At 49.0% G+C, this 17,500-nt stretch overlaps 1 protein-coding gene across 4 annotated transcripts in view; it reads right to left on the bottom strand.

Annotated features, from left to right (window-relative positions):
- The window catches only part of LOC143286177 (uncharacterized), a 180,234-nt gene that overhangs the window by 87,525 nt on the left and 75,209 nt on the right, over positions 1-17,500 (bottom strand). For all 4 annotated transcript variants that reach the window (XM_076593795.1, XM_076593796.1, XM_076593797.1 and 1 more), the window contains one exon: positions 959-1,007. In XM_076593795.1, coding sequence (XP_076449910.1) covers positions 959-1,007 — 49 coding nt within the window. The remainder of the gene's footprint in view (positions 1-958; positions 1,008-17,500) is intronic.

Here is a 17,500-nt window from a genome sequence, read left to right as displayed (position 1 = left end):
AGAAGAGAGAGAGAGAGAGAGAGAGAATCGCCTGAAGGAATGCGACCTATTAATGTCTGTGTGCAGAAAGACAAAACAAGACGGACAGAGAGAGAGAGCGACATGGCAATGGAATGATAGAAAAGATAAGAAAAAAAAAAAGCGATGCAAAAAACAGAAGAAGAAAGAAAGAAAGAAAGAAAAAAAAACACATTCAAAATCACTACAATAAGGATTTCACTACTGATCATGGGGCAATACATATAAGAGATATTTAGGCAACACAGACGTTCATGTTTGAAACGTATTTTGCTGTGACTAAAAAAAAAAAGGCACTCACTTCCGGGCTACGATAACCAACCGTTCACAGCGGATGAGCAAAGAGGAAAGGAGAGGGAAAAGAGGGTAGGGAAGGGGCGGGGCGAGAGGAGTGGGGGAGAGAAAAGGGGTGGTGGTGGTGGTGGTGGTGGTGGACGGGACGAGGAAGAGAGGGAGAAGCAGATTAGAGGGAGGAGGAGAGGAGAAAGCGGAGTAGAATGGGAGGAGAAGAATGTGGGGAAGGGGGGGGGGGGGCAGGGGGATGAGGAAGAGGAAGAAGAGGAGGAAGGAGGAGGGGTGGAAGAGGGGGATGGAGAAGCAGCAGCAGCAGCAACAAAATGAACAGAAAAATAAAACGAATAAATTACAAATAAATCAATAAACAAAAGGGGAGGAAAAAAAGGAAATTAAAAAAACCAAACAAATCTAAAATAAAAGATGATGTAGATGATGGAGAAGAAGAAGAAGAAGAAGCAGAAGAAGATGAAGAAGAAGGAGGAAGAGGAGGAGAAGAGGAAGAAGAAAGAGGAGCTGGAGGAGAATAGAAGGAGAATGAGGAGGAGAACCGAAAGAAGCCAATGCACACTACACACACTAAGTCTTGTTAACTAACGGAGTCACACACAGCCCAGACTCGATGATGACAGTGATTATCACTTACCTCTCAGAGGCACGCTTCCGCACTTGTCTTCCAAACATATCGACAGCTCCTGCAAACACACAGAGACAAAGACACAATGATTAAACAGTGTGGTCTGATATAAAAATAATTAAAAAAACAAACAAACAAAAAAACAAAAACAAAAAACAAGCACGCACGCACGCACGCACTCACGCACAATTGCGTTCGTAATGATTATGTACATTTCCCTTCTCAAAACAAACAAACAAAAACAAACAAACAAACAAACAAACAAACAACACCTAGATCCACTCCAAATCTGCCTAAAATACTTAAAACATCGCTAAGTAATATCTTACTCTTACATAACAACAACAACAATAAAAACATGGTCACAAATACTATACCCATCTTGAGGTCCGTCATTAACAAAAAAACAAAACAAACAACAACAACAACAAAAAAAAAACCCCGAAAAAAAAGTAGGCACACATCACAATACAATACAATACAATGTTGCTGCATTCAATGACAGACAAAACCTACACACTCCCTTCATGCAGAAAAAAGGATAAAAGAAAAGAGAAGAGAAAAAAAAGAAAAAAAAAAAAAAAGAAACATCCATAATGACAGCGCATCAAGACTGGGCAACTCATGAGGGGGGGGGGGGGGAGAGGGGTGGGGGTGTGGGGGGGGGGGGGGGTTCGGGGTTAAGCTGGAGGCAGGGGTCCTAGTGGCAGGTCCAGGATTCAAACACACAACTCCTGACATGGCGATATCAACAGAGCAGAGGACGGACACACTAAAATAACAGATGTATTGTTCCGACGCTCTCTCTCTCTCGATCTCTCCCTTCCTCGCCACTAAGTTTAACGCAGGAACATTCACAGCATAACTGACATTGATACGTTGGCTAAAAGGAAACAAAACAGGACCACATTACAGGTTTTTACCACACCCCCCAATCCACGTGGAGGAAAAGAAAAAACGACTCGCGATCACCACCCACCAACAAGACAAGACAAGACAAGACATTCTACTCCATGCAAAGGACTCCCAAGTCAAGACAGGGCAGGGCGCGTTACAGCTTTTATCATTCTTCCCTTTGAAGTTGAGAACACCTGCCAACAAAAGGTATGCCAAGTGTTTACTTCTTCTTCTTCTATCCTCCACAAGACTGGGAGGGAGGAGGAAGAGGGGGTGGCGGGGGGCAGCGTTAAGCTATAGTAGTACGTTTCGGCTTTTAACACTAACCACAGTTCTTTAAAAGACGGGAAACCTTTGCCCCCCCAGCCACCAGGTATGCCAACAGGCACTTGAGACAGAGAACAGAGGGGGCTGTATTTCTAGGTATAAAAAAAAGGGGGAAAAAAGAGGGGGGAAAAAAAAACACAACAACAACAAAAAGCAAAACCAAACAAAACTAAAACCAAACAAAACAAACAACCCCCTTTCCCTTGAAGATCACTGCCTTATTTTGTGGAGAAAGGGTAACGACAAAAGGTAGGAGGAGGAACTGTATTCCCAAGCTTTTAAACCTCTTCAGGCTCTGAAGATCATAGCATTTTGGGTAAAGGAGGGGTTGGGAAAGGTGGTGGGGTGGGATGGGGGCAGAAAGGGGGAGGGGGTGGGGTGGGGGTGGGGGACGTGGGGGGATAAATGGGGGAGGGGGAGGAATGAAGGAATGGAGGAATGGAGTGCGCCGAAGAGCTGCCGTTACAGGGTATAGGAACACTGTTGTGAGAGTTGTCTGCCACCGACATTATCACAGGTTTAATATTTTGTACCAGTAAACAAGCATGCACGTTTGTATGTCCATCCCCCCCCCCCCTCTCCCCAAAGAAAGATCACAAGTTTAAATCTCTCTTTCTCTGTGTCTCTGTCTCTCTCTCTGTGTCTGTGTCTCTCTCCCCACAGGCTAGCTGTATCCACGTCTTGGCTTTTAACACCGCAATCTTGAGCACGACCTGACAGCATTACGAGCAACAGGTGTGTGTGTGTGTGTGTGTGTGTGTGTGTGTGTGTGTGTGTGTGTGTGTGTGGTGTGTGGGGTGTGTGTGTGTGTGTGTGTGTGTGTGGTGTGTGTGTGTGGTGTGTGTGTGTGTGTGTGTGTGTGTGTGTGTGTGTGTGTGTGTGTGGTGTGTGGTGTGTGTGTGTGTGGTGTGTGTGTGTGTGTGTGTGTGTGTGTGTGTGTGTGTGTGTGTGTGTGTGTGTGTGCTGGAAAGCACCGTGAGATATGGGAATTTCCTATCTGGATTTTATTTTTGGAGGGGGGAGGAGGAAGAGGGGGGGGGGGGGGCGGTCGGGAGGTTGTATTTGGTGCACCTATATATATGTAAGTGTATCATACTATATGTATGCATGTATTAATTTATATTATATATATATATATATATATATATATATATATATATATATATATATATCTTCCTTCCACCGTCTTCCCTCATCCATTCCCCTCTCTCCCTCCCTTCTCTCTCTCCCCCCCACCTCCTTCCTCCTGTCTCTCCCTGCTTTCAGCCAAGCACCCCTCCCCCTCCCCCACCTCTATCCTTTTAGACTCGTCTTTTGCACAGAAGGACCAATCTTCAGTCAAAAGAAGATGCTGGTCACATGATATCTCTCTCCTAGCCTCAACTCTCTCTCTCTCTCTCCTTTTTTTTTTTTTTTTTCTGTTTTCCCCCGAGAGGCTTTCAGCAGAAACATTCTTCTTCGTACCAAGACCAGCGCAATTCTTAACGACGGCATGGACAGCCACAGGTGTATAGGGGTGGATGTAATTACGTGATTATTTGGTTTGCTTTCGTTTTTTTTTTTTTTCCTTCTTCTTTTTTCTTTTCCTTTCCTTTTTTTTTAAATTTAATTTTTTATTTTATGCCCATGCTTCCCCCCCCCCTCACCCCACCCAACCCACAGTAGCGCTCGCTTTTTACAAACATTTGTTAAAAATGACATGTTTTCAAGACAGTATCTTATGTTAATGGGCGTTAAACACACAGACAGACAGACTGACAGACACACACGCAAGCACAATTATAAACAAAATCATATAGATTAAAACTAAATATACATATATGCAGACAGATATATATATATATATATATATATATATATAGAGAGAGAGAGAGAGAGAGATCGGATTTAAACACTTCTTTTTCGGATATCTGACTTTCTATCTACAGGTCGGGGGGGGGGGGGGGGGGGGGGCGGGGGGGGGGGAGGGGGGGGGGGAGAGAGAGAGAGAGAGAGAGAGAGAGAGAATGTGTGTATGTGTGTGTGACGAAGAAGAAGAAGAAGAAGAAGAAGAGCATGACCACCCACGTAAACACCAAAGACCCAAGACGCACAAGACAGCTTGCAATCGGTCTTTTTTTTTTTCTTCATTCTTTCCTTTTCTTTCTTTCCTTTCCTGACCTTTCTTTCACAAAAATTTCCCCATTCCCCTGACGAAACCATAAACCAGGAACAAACAGCCTCACACACAGCCCCCTCACCTCCCCCCCTCCAATCTCCCCCCACCCCACCCCACCTCCAACCTGATAGTCAGCTTGGTTATCACGTCCTGTCTGCATGCCTTCTCGCTCCGCCCCCCCCCCCCGCCCCCCCACTCACCCCCTGTTACCTGCAGAACAGGCAACCAATGAGAGGCCACAGCCAGACAACAGGTCTATCATTATATCTCTCCCCAACAACTTATTCAGCTTCTTCTTCTGCTTCTTCCCTGGCTGGCGAAATACCGGCACCGATATGTGTGTGTATATATATATATATCTCGACCAGTCTCACCGCAGGTCTATCACTAGTCTCCCTTGCAAGTCGTTACCGGAAGCAACCAAAAAGTCTCTCTGTCTGTCTGTCTGTCTCTCTCTCTCAGCCTTAACGGTAACAACACGTCCTAGCAGTCTTGCCATTAACAACAACAGGCTTCTCTGGAAGCCTAACCGCTAACAGCATTTCTCTCCAGCAGCCTAATCTGCAACATACGTTCCCTCCTGAAGCCTAGCCGGCAACAACGGTTCTCTCTAGCAGTCAAACACCGATAACAACAGTTCTTACAGCCTTGACGGTGACAACATTTCTCTCCAGGTGCCAGTAGTTGCATTGCTTGGTTCTACCTTTTTGACAGTTAACACGTGACTAAATGCCTACGCTGACCGAACTACGCCATTGGTCAGTTCCATACGACACACAAGTTAGTAGCGGGTTACGACCATACTAGGCTCTTCCGTCCGAGCAATGCAACTGGCTCCAGAAGCCTAACCGGAAACAACAACAGTTCTCACTGGAAACCCACGGACGTACTGGAAGCCTAGCCCACGTCAGACTTATTCAAATCGAATCACCGGTAAACACAGCCTTACTGGTAACAACAAACAGACCGCTGTCTAGATACACAGGGCAAAATAGGGCAGACCTACAGTCACACTGGCGCCCTATTATACCGGCACCTACAAACGAACATGTCTGTCACTCAAGTAGCGGGCAGTGCTATACTAAAAAAATTATATAATATGCTGGTGGCAGACAACAACAGGCAGTATCTGAACCAGTACAGGTATGATGGGCCCGGCTTGTCACGCTCCGGTCTCCATTACCTCACACACACCTCGGCACCGCCGCTTCAAACACACCGCCGACAGCCAAGCTCACTTCAAAAGACTTCCCCCCCCTTCTCTTGGAACGCCGATGGATAGAGAGGCCAAACATTGTAAGCTCTCTCTCTCTCTCTCTCTCTGTGTGTAAGAATGGGGGCTGGGTTAGGCTAGGAAGGGAGGAGTCGGAAGTAAGGGGAGAGGGGAGGGGGTGGAAGAGGGACGAAAGAGGTGGAGGGGGGGGGAGAACAGAGAGAGAGAGAGAGAGAGAGAGAGGGAGAGAGAGAGGAAGGGAGGGAGGAAGAGAGAGGAAAAGAGAGAGAGAGAGAGAGAGAGGGAGGGAGGGAGAGAGAGAGGGGAGGAAGAGAGAGAGGGAGAGAGAGAGAGAGAGAGAGAGAGAGAGAGAGAGAGAGAGAGAGAGAGAGAGAGAACCCATGAGAAAAAACAGTAGTAGTAGTAGAAGAAGAAGAAGAAGAAGAAGAAGAAAAGCACTACCACCACCACCACCACCACCATACATACGTGTACAAACATCAACACGTTCACCATCAGCAGCAGCACCACCACACAAACCATCCACCACCTCTACCACCACCACCACCATACCACAAACACACACACTCACACATGACGAAGTTCGCGCGCCTTGGCCAGTGCCCAAGACCCCAGCTTTTGAAGATAAACCCTATCATAGACCCCAACAAGCCCTCTTCAACCCACGGCCCCCCCACCCTTGCCCCCTCTCTTTTAGCATTCTACTACTACCACCACCACACAGTCCACCCCCCCCCACCCCCATCCTCTCCGTAACCCCTCCCTCACCCCCTCCTTCCCCATTTCCACCTCTCTTCTTGAGTGGGAGTGTGACTTATGAGAGGTACACGTGCGTTGACATGGTGGGAAAGGTAAGTGTGTGTGTGTGGGGAAGGAGGAGAAGGGGGGTGTTGGGGGGGGGGGAGAGATAGGAGATGGTGTGTGTGTGAGGGAGGGGGAGGGGCATGGGGGAGGGGGGGGGGTTGATGGTGAGGAAGCCGTCGTATATATCGGGATTGAAGAGATTTATTTATCTACTAGTGTATTTTTGGGAAGGAGGATGGGTGTGTGTGTGTGTGTGTGTGTGTGTGTGTGTGTGTGTGTGTGTGTGTTGTGTAAAGGTAGGTGTAAGGCTGACGAAGGGGTGTGGGTGGTGGGTGGGGGTCGGAGAGTGGGGTGTGGGGGTCGGGGTATGAAAAACATGTCTCGAGAGCTGATAGTTCAAAAGAAGAAGGTGATGGCAAACTTTGAACAAAAGAAAAGCTTTTTCACGTAAATAGGCACACCCAAACACATATATATCCCATTCTCTCTATTACACACACACACACACACACACACAAAGTGGATTCTCCAAAGTGGTTTCTCTCTCTCTCTCTCTCACGCACGCATGCACACACACACACACACACACACACACATACACGCACGCACGCGCGCGCGCACACACACAGACACACACACACACACACCGAGTCATGAATGATACCCCACACACCACAAAGGGTCAACTCCCCTGTGCTCACGCCCCATTCTTCCGCAAGACACACACACACGTGGTCGTGTCTGTTTTCTCTCAAACACACCATTCTCCAGGTGATAATTACGAGGAAATCGGGAAAAACAATGTAAACGTCTTCACCCAATAAGAATCGCGGAAGAATCTAGGTTGGGTCGCGGCTGAAGTAAAAGGGGGGATTCCGTGCCATGGGGAGGAGAAGGGAGGGGAGAGGATAATTATTAAAAAAAAAAAAAAAAAAATAAAAAAAAGGAGAGAGAAAGCTGGATGGATGGAAAACAACGTGGAACAGAGAGAGAGAGAGAGAGATGCGAGCAGGAAATTTGTAGAGAGAAAGCTGTAGAGGATGAAAGTGGGATGAATGTATCTGGAATTTGGAAGTGCCAGGCTGTTGAAGGTGTGTGTGTGTGTGTGTGTGTGTGTGTGTGTGTGTGTGTGTGTGTGTGTGTGTGTGTGTGTGTGTGTGTGTGCGTGCGTGCGTGCGTGCGTGCGTGCGTGTGTGAGAGTGTATGTGTGTGTGTGTGTGTGTATGTGTGTGTGTGTATGGGTGTGTGTGTGGCGGTGGGGGAGGAGAGGTTTGGGAAGCAAATTGTGCACCTTTTTTATTTTATTTTATTTTTTTACCTGTGTATTCACCCCTCCTCCCTCTCCATCCAGCCGACATAACAGTTTCCCAGCCACAGGTGTTCCCAGCTGCTTCAGATAACCTTCCGGAGATACCCCTCTTGTTTGAGGGGGACCCTCTTAAACCCCAACACACCCCAAAAAATCTCTCAACCCCACCCCCACCTCTCTCTGTCTCTCTTCACCCTCTCTCTCTCTCTCCGGTCTCTCTCTCATCCCCGCATAGCTAGCAGGTCCGTCTCCAATCGCGTGCTGCGTTAGTAGCATCGTCACCACCGTCATCATCATCATCATCAAAGTTCTCATCAAGGAAACCGTCAATGAAGTGGAAGAGAAGAGTTGCTGGCAATACGATGTGAAGTGGTGCTTGAAAATAGATATGTAAATATCTTTATATATTCATCAAGACCGAGAGAGAGAGAGAGAGAGAGAGAGAGAGAGAGAGAGAGAGGCAGAGAGAGAGAGACAGAAACAGACACACAGAGACAGTGAGACGGAGAAGAGAGGGACAGAGAGGAAGAAACACAGGCAGAGACGGAAACAGTAACAGTGACAGAGGGGGAGGACAGAGACAGACACGGAGACAGAGACGCAGAGAGAGAGAGAGAGAGAGAGAGAGAGAGAGAGAGAGAGAGCGAGAGCAGCCACCACCCTTGAGCCTGATTAACTCGGGTCAGGGGCCGCTATGAAGTGGTATCACTCCGAACACTCCATTCCCCTCACTCTAAACCCCTTGAAAGATAAACAGAACAAAATGAAAGAAAACAGGAGGGGGGAAGGTGAAGAAGAAGAAGAAAAAAAAGGAAAGAAAGTTGAAGAAGAAATACAAGAACATTCACCAACACCTCCCAAGCAGCCCACAACTGAACTCTGATATGAGAGTGTAAATTATCAGCCATACATGCAGTCTAAGCATGTGAAGTGGCGAATTCAGGAGCTTTTGCCTTTGCCGACCGCCTCTCCTCTTATCATCATACATTTTCCACTAAGACAAAGTTACCACCAAAGTGCCTTCAAGGCTACCTACGAGGTCGAGGCTCTTCGGACACTACTATCTGACCGTCTGGAGCAGTCACTTTTTTTCCCTCCCTTTTTTGGTTAAGGGGGGTGGGGGTGGGGGGTAAAAAGGGAGTTGGGGGAGGAGGAGGTGGTTGTGGAACTGCATCATCATCATCATCATTATTATTTTTGTTTGTGGTGTTTTTTTTTGTTTTTTTTACTTTGCAGTGTGTGTGTGTGTGTGTGTGTGTGTGTGTGTGTGTGTGTGCGCGCGCGCGTGTGTGTATGTCTGTATGCATTTAATTCACTTGTATTATCATTCTTGAATCTAACTTCTCGTTTCATTGAAATTATATATATATATATATCAATAACTCTTTTTAACTCTTCCGCACGCCAGATCAACCCACCTCCCTTCACCCACCTATTCCTCAACCAACTCCCCCCCCACCCCGACCTCCACCACACACACACACACAAACACATCCATCCACCCCCCCCGCCCCCTTCAACCACACTATTCCTCAAACCCTCCCCCCCTCCTCCCCCACAAGACACACACTCACCACCTCCACTCACCCACACCTATTCGTCTTCTCCTTCATCAGTAAGCAAGTCAGTCAATCTGCTTTCACATCGTCACCCCCGGCCCGTCTTTCGTATATACAGCCGGCTGTAGTGGTGCTAGTGCCAGCACAGGGTTATTAACGATCCCAGAGTGAGAGGGAGAGAGAGAGAGGGGGGGAGGGAGAGGGGAAGAGAGAGGAGGGAGGGGGAGAGGGAGGGGGAGAGGAAGAGGGAGAGGGAGAGGGAGAGGGAGGGGGTGGGGAAGACAGAGAGAGGGAGAGACAGAGAGAGTGGAAGAGAGAGATGGGGGGAGAGGGGAAGAGAGAGAGAGAGACAGAGGGAGAGAGAGAGAGAGAGAGAGAGAGAGAGAGAGAGAGAGACAAATGGGAAAAGAGAAGGGCGAGAAAGGAAGATGAAGGGGGGTAGTGGTTGGGGGGGAGCGGGGGGGGGGGGGGGGAGGGAGAAGGAATTGGGAAACTGGGAAAGACAAAAGCATGGGAACAGACAGAGAGAAAAGACAGAAAGATAAGGAGAGGAGAGAGAGAAAGAGGGAGAGAGAAAGAGAGAGAGAGAGACAGACAGACAGAGACACAGAAAAGACACACACACACACACAGAGAAACACATACAGACAACCAGACAGACAGACAGAGCTAGAGACACGGGGACAGAGAGACAGAGAGAGACAGCAAGAGATAAAAAGGTGACGAATGGGTGGAGACCTCTCCATCGACCCTGCCCTGCACTGCACTGCACTGCACTACGCCGTCACCCCCACGACACAAAACAATACATCCCCCCCGTGGTACGGGGGCCACCAGCCAGAAGCAAAACACTGGTCCCCCCCAAGCTCCACAAAGATCTATGCACATACATACATCACTAAGGGATAAGAGATTTACAACCCTTCCCTGCCTTCACACAACTGCTCTGGCATGCTCATGCTCCTGAGGCCTTCCATGGAATCCGTCTTGCCGCAGCAGATCGCCAACTTCCATCCCTTCCCCCCACCCCACCTGCCCGCAACACCTCCCCCCCCCCCCCCCGTAGTAGTAGAAGCAGTTGGACCATACTCTGTGAACAATACGGCCAATGCCCTGGGTCATGCGCTGCGAATTCTATCCGCACAGGCAACAACAACCTGTGACAAGGACCGCTGCCAGCTTTGTACTGCCTTAAGTCAATGATAAGAGACCAACAGCAGAATGATTGCTGGAAAAGTCCCTGGTGTAAACACACACACACACACACACACACACACATATATATATATATATATATATATATATATATATATATATATATATATATATATATTATGTCTCAGTGGGTTGGACAAAAGAAAGAACTGCCCTAAGACCATCCTGGACCTTCTGAAAGAAGCCATGGTTCTCTGTCGTTGTGTGTGTGTGTGTGTGTGTGTGTGTGTGTGTGTGTGTGTGTGTGTGTGTGTTTGCGTGTGTGTTTTAACGCTTCTGTATGCTTGCATCAAGTCCGGGATGCGGCGACTAAGGTCCAGTTTATAAACTCACCGAAAAGACCGTTGGGAGAGGGGGGGGGGGGGGGGAAGAACAATGGTACGTACACCCGGACAGACAGCAAATCGTTCCAAATATTATGATGTCTGGACTCTGATAAATTCCACTGGACTGCCTTGTGCTGGGCACACCGAACAAGAAAGAAGAGGAGAAAGAAGAGAAGAGAGAAAGAAGAGAGAGCAAGGAAGAGGAGGCGGTTGGTGGTGGTGGTGGTGGACGAGTTTTAGTTTACTGAGAGTTCGAATCGAATCTCAAGACAGCCAAAAACGACGATAACAAATCATTACTTTCGCCTCCCCCCCTCCTCCACTTCCCCCCCGGCCCCCTTTTTTTATAACGTGATGTCATTTTGGGTTGGGTGTCGGTATAATATAGGTCTTTCCCCTCCGCACTACACACACACACACACACACACATGCACGCCTGCATAAGATTTTTTTTTCTTCCGTCATTCGGGTATGTGTGTGGGCCATACGTCGATTTAACCTGAGGTCAGGGTGATGTCGGACGTTAAAAACAAGCAAAAAACAACAACAACAAAAAAACAAATACATAACACACAACACAGACAGACACACAGACACACACACACACACACCGAATGTAACAGAACAGTAACGTCCCCCAAGCCTCCTCGTCTCCCTCGCTGTGGTCAGTGAGTGACCGCTGTCAGATGGACTGTGGACAGGGTCCTGAGCAATGAGGCGTTCTGCCAGTTAAACGATGCGTGGAGAGACAGGGAGGGAGGGGGGGGGGAGGGAGACAGAGAGACAGAGAGAGAGACAGACAGACAGACACACACACACAGAGGAACAGAGAGAAACAGAGAGACAGAGAGAAACAGAAAGACAGAGAGAAACGGAGAGACAGAGATAGATTGAGACAAAGAGACTGAGACAGGGAGACAGAGATAGAGAGAAAGAGAGAGACAGAGACAGAGACAAAGAGAAAGAGAGAGAGACAGACAGACAGACAGACACACACACACAGAGGGACAGAGAGAAACAGTGAGACAGAGAGAAACAGAAAGACGAGAGAAACACAGAGACAGAGATAGATTGAGACAATGAGACTGAGACAGTGAGGCAGGGAGACAGAGAGAGAGAGAGAGAGAGAGAGAGAGAGAGAGAGAGAGACAGACAAAGAGAAAGAGAGACAGAGAGAGAGAGAGAGACAGAGACTGAAAGGGAAAGGCAGAAAGAGACATAAAGACAAGGCGAGGAGACAGAGAGAGTGATAGAGATACGGGGAGGAGAGAGGGAGACTGGAAAAGGGAGCAGGAGTGGAGCAGAGGAGAGGGAAAGATTACATACATTTCTATGTATATATAAAAACATACGCGCGCGCACGCACAAACACACACACACACACACACACACATATATATATATATATAGTGAGAGAGAGAGAGAGAGAGAGAGAGAGAAGACACACACACACACAGACAGACATACAAACAGATATGTATACAAACAGACAGGCAGAGACTGAAAAAAGAATTCATGAGCTAGATGGGGAGGAACGGTATCGGTATCTTGATTAACTTAATATATATATATATATATATATATATATGCGCCTCTCTCTCTCTCTCTCTGTGTGTCTCTCCGTTACTCTCTCTCTCTCTTTCTCTACCCAGCGACCTCTACATGGTCGCGCACAATCTATCGTTATTGCCATCACAGCTCTTTAAAGGCTCACAGTAGGGCTTGGGGGGGGGGGGGGGGGGGGGTAATATACCCAGGGCCACCCTCCCATCTCATCTCATCTCTCTCTCTGTCACCGCCTCACCCTCTGTTTTTTCTCATGAACCAACCCACCCATCCATCCATCCACGAACGCGTACTCACAGACAGACAGACACACACTCGAGCGCGAGTGCGCGTGCAAGAATCCATCCTTTTTGTGTGCCCAGCGAGTACGAGTGCAGTCTGCCAGAAGGAGAGAGAGAGAGAGAAAGAGAAAGAAAGAAAGGAAAGGGCTGAAACTGAGACCGAGATTGAGAGACAGAGCAACAGAGAAAATAAACAGTAAATAATCAAGTTACTCCCCCCCGTCTGTTCCAATAAAAGTGTTGCCAGATTTGGCACTCACCCCCTCCCTCCTCTCCCTACCCCTCCCCACCTCTCTGTCTCTCTCTCTCTCTCTAAGCGATCATCATAACAAACACGCACGCTCACTCACACACACACACACGCCCCCCCCCCCCCCCTCCAAACACACACGCACATAACACATACTCCTCAGCACTATCCTATTCACAGAAGCCGAGTCATCGAGTACATCAAGCACAGAAGATTTGGGGTGGGCAGGGGTGCGTGTGTGTGTGTGGTGTGTGTGTGGGGGGGGGGGCACAGAAAGAGAGACAGAGACAGAGGGAGACACACACACACACAGAAACAGACAGAGACAGCGAGGGAGACAGAGAGGGAGGCAGATGGATAGAGACAGTGAGAGACAGAGAGATATATAGAAGCAAAGAGACAGACGGAAACAGAGACAAACAAACAGGAAGACGGAGACAGAGAAACAGGACGACAGAGACACAGGCATAGAGAGAGAGAGACACAGTCTGAGAGTGAGTGACGAGAGACAAGAAAGAGAGACAGAGCGAGACAAAACGCCATTGACTATTCATGAGCCAGCAGTCTCTTTAGGGAGGAAAGGAAGGTGGATGGAGAAAGGAAGGGGGAGGGGGGTGCGGGGGGGGGGGGGGGGGGGGGGGGGGGGGGGGGGGGGGGGGGAGGAGGAGCAGGGGGGGACCACCACAGCAGCAGCAGCAGTAGCTATATGAAGTATTCATGAATCGGGCAAGCGGCCAGTAATCGGTTTATCAAGTCCTCCCCCTCAACCACCACTACCACACACCCACTCACCCCCACACCCAACCACCACCACCACACATCCACATCCCCACCCACCCCCCATCACCCACCCACTCCACCATCCCAAAGTCTTCCGAAGTGGGGAGATGGAAAGGACTAGGGCATTTGGGGACTGAGGTGGTGGTGGTGGTGGGTGGGGATGTGGGGTGGGTGGGGGGGTGGGATGTAAAAGTTCTACAGCTGGGGCGACAAAACTTATCTCCAACACTACTACACAACACCGTCAGTGCTAGACTGATAGATATATAGGTAAGGTAAGGTATTCATTCATCCCCCCCCCCCCCCAACCCCCTATAAGTTCACGACTGATTCCTTCACGCCGAAAGCCCCCTCTCGTCCAGGGAAAATTGAAAAGGCAGCCGAGCGTCACAAGTCATTACAGAGTTAAGCCTGCAGTCTGCCCCACACAGCACGCACAGTACATAATACAGCCGTCAGAATTGTCTACAAGGAAGGAGAGCGAGAGAGAGAGGGAAATTAAAAAAAAAAAAAAAAGCGAGGAAAAGGGAGGGAAGAGAGAGAGAGAGAGAGAGAGAGAGAGAGAGAGAGAGAGAGAGAGAGAGAGAGAGAGAGAGAGAATGAATGAATGAATGAATGAATGAATGAATCTTTATTTTCCAACGGTGAAGATATTAGCACTTTGGCCGACTTACACATCTGCCGTTGTTCTAAGAGACACACAAACATGTACGCATATAAATGTAGTTATACTGAATACTTAATACATGTATAATGTACGAGTATAACACAGCGTCAAACTGAGAGACACAACATCGCTCACATCTGTACGGAACGGAAGCGAGTAACACACACACGCACACACACACACACAGAGAGAGAGAGAGAGAGAGAGAGAGAGAGAGAGAGAGAGAGAGACAGACAGACAGACAGACACAAACAGACAGACAGACAGAGAGAGACAGATAGTGAGAGATAGTGAGAGGGAGTGAGTGAGTGAGTGTGTGTGTGTGTGTGTGTGTGTGTGTGAGAGAGAGAGACAGACAGACAGATAGATAGACAGACAGACAGAGCGAGCAATGTTGACCAAATTGCCACTCCCCACTGCCAGACAGACAAAAGACAGGCAATGATGATGATGATGATGATGATGATGATGATGATGATGATGATGACGACGACCGCACCGATTAGGAGTATAGTGTGGCTGGTGTGGAGGGGGAAGGAGGGTGGTGGTGGGTGTGGCACGCTGAACAGCCAGTCTCTTAGTCAGTCAGTCACAGCAGTATAGCAGTAGTGCTTGTCCTTGCCGGCCCCGGTGCCAGCTGCATTGCTTGGCTCTTAACTTTATGACAGTTACACGTGGCTAAATGCCTACGAACTACGCCACTGGTCAGTTCCATACGACACACACGTTAGTAGCGGGTTACGACCATAACTAGGCTCTTCCGTCCGAGCAATGCAGCTGGCTCCAGGCTGGTCACCACGGGCGGGGACAGAATTTCTAGCATTATAAGGGTGGCAATGGCTTTCGGACAGAATTATTCATCACGTCCAACACCACCACCACCACCACCACCACGCCTTTGCCTCGTGGGGGGGGGGGCTCACTAAACCTGCCTTTTTTATCTATCTGCCATGCTCCCTCCTCGAACCACTGCCGACTGCCGGCAATGCATGAGAGAGTTGCAGCAGGAGGGAATTGACTATCGACTATCTACCACACGCTTCACCAGTCCCAAACTTTCCTCCTACCCCCCAGCAATCCCCCCCCCACACACACACACACGCCCATCCCCCCAGCCTTCCCATTTCATCAACTGGCTAATCCAGAATGGACTGACTCCGCCGATAGTCTCCTGAGCAGGTTGTTTATTTCGGCTTCAACGTAGACACGTGCCGGTTGCCGAGCTGGTAGAAACGCCCGGACTGTTAACAGGAAGCAAAGAGTCCACGGGTTTGTGTCCCTCTCTTCCTCCCTCACGTCCACTGGACAATGAATGAGTGGTGGTGGTGGTGGTGGTGATCTGGGGGGGGGGGTGCTAGCCTTTCAGAGGAAGCGATAAACCCATACGCGTGGTCTTTGGTGCTCAGCAGCAAGCACTCGGCGGGGGGAAAAAAAAAAAAAAAAAAAAAAAAAAGGCATTGTGTGAGTAATCTCTGGCAAGATTCTGGAGGGGAAAAAAGTCCTCGAAATCAGGGATGCAAGGGATGCTGGGAGGCCGGACAGCCAATCAATGTCATGGGCTGGACACACTGACCACTGCCCCCCCCCCCCCCCCCCCCCCCCCCCCCCCGCCGAGCTGCTCACGCCGCGAGCAGCCCCTTGCAAGGACAGCTTACCCCTTGGTAGTTACAATTCATAGCTCGGTTGGAGAGAGAGAGAGAGAGAGAGAGAGAGAGAGAGAGAGAGTATTGCAAATCATACCCGAACGAGCAATCCACTGCACTCCAATGGTGCAGAAATTACACGTGTCTTCTTGAAAGTGGATGCTGGCTGAGCTCAGCCTCAACTCCAGACTCTTGAAGGCTGTGAGTGCGAATCCCTGATGCCTAAACCTTAGTAGCTGGCATTCTCGCTCTTCGCTTGATTGAATTCATGATGTGTTTCCACAACCGCTCCTCCTCTCCTTCTCCTCCCCTGTCCACAACTCCGTCATCCTTTTGTCAGTCTCTCCCTCACGCCCCTGCACCCGTCCTGCCCCTCCCTACCCCTCTTCCCACAATGTTCGTGTCCCCCCCCCCCCACAACCCCGGCCCCACCCCATTCTCCACCCTCCACTCACCCCTCGCAGGCAAACCTATCGCCATCCACACACACAAAACACACATAATAATTACTTTTTTTTTCTTTTGCTTTTATCATATATAGAATACCCTTGCAAACAGTTACTATACTGTATGATTTTTGTACTGAAATGACTAAATGTGTTACATACTTTTTATTTACGCTGTATTGATGAAAAAAACCCAGTAGTATGAAAATGTTGTGGTGATGATGATGAAGAGAAAATACGACCTATGCAAGGGACACACACACACACACACAAAGAAAAAAAAAAGAAAAGCCAAACACACACACACACACACACACATAGTGAGTGGAGTGATGGCCCAGAGGTAACGCGTCCGCCTAGGAAGCGAGAGAATCTGAGCGCGCTGGTTCGAATCACGGCTCAGCCGCCGATATCTTCTCCCCCTCCACTAGACCTTGAGTGGTGGTCTGGACGCTAGTCATTCGGATGAGACGATAAACCGAGGTCTCGTGTGCAGCATGCACTTAGCGCACGTAAAAGAACCCACGGCAACAAAGGGTTGTTCCTGGCAAAATTACGTAGAAAAATCAACTTCGATTGGAAAAACAAATAAAACTGCACGCAGGAAAAAAAGAAAAAAAAAAAAGGGGGTGGCGCTGTAGTGTAGCGACGCGCTCTCTCCCCCTGGGGGACAGCAGCACGAATTTCACACAGAGAAATCTGTTGTGATAAAAAGAGGAATACAAATACAATATATATATATATATAGCACCCCACACTGATAAACGTTCAGCACCCCCCGACGGTCGTTTTGCTGGCCTCCCTGCATACCCTGGGTCCTGCCTGCCTGCTTGCCTGCGGCCGGGGTCAGGTACAGCTATGCCCATCACCCTCATGATATGGCTTATCACAGGTGCACAGGCCTAGCGTGGAGTAGTACAGGGCGGGCGGGCAAACACTGAGAGAGAAAAGAAAAAGAGAGAGAGAGAGAGAAGAGAAAGGGGGTAGGTGGGTCGGGGGGGGGTGGGGTCAGGGAAAGGATGGGAAGGGGGCAGGAGAAGGAGGGAGAGAGAGAGGGAGAGAGAGAGAAGGGCGGGGGGGGGGGGGGGT

The sequence above is a fragment of the Babylonia areolata genome, chromosome 9 (genome assembly GCF_041734735.1).
Source record: "Babylonia areolata isolate BAREFJ2019XMU chromosome 9, ASM4173473v1, whole genome shotgun sequence".
Lineage (NCBI taxonomy): Eukaryota > Metazoa > Mollusca > Gastropoda > Neogastropoda > Buccinidae > Babylonia > Babylonia areolata.
The sequence above is the reverse complement of the archived record's forward strand: the minus strand, read 5'-3'. Positions and strand labels throughout refer to the sequence as shown.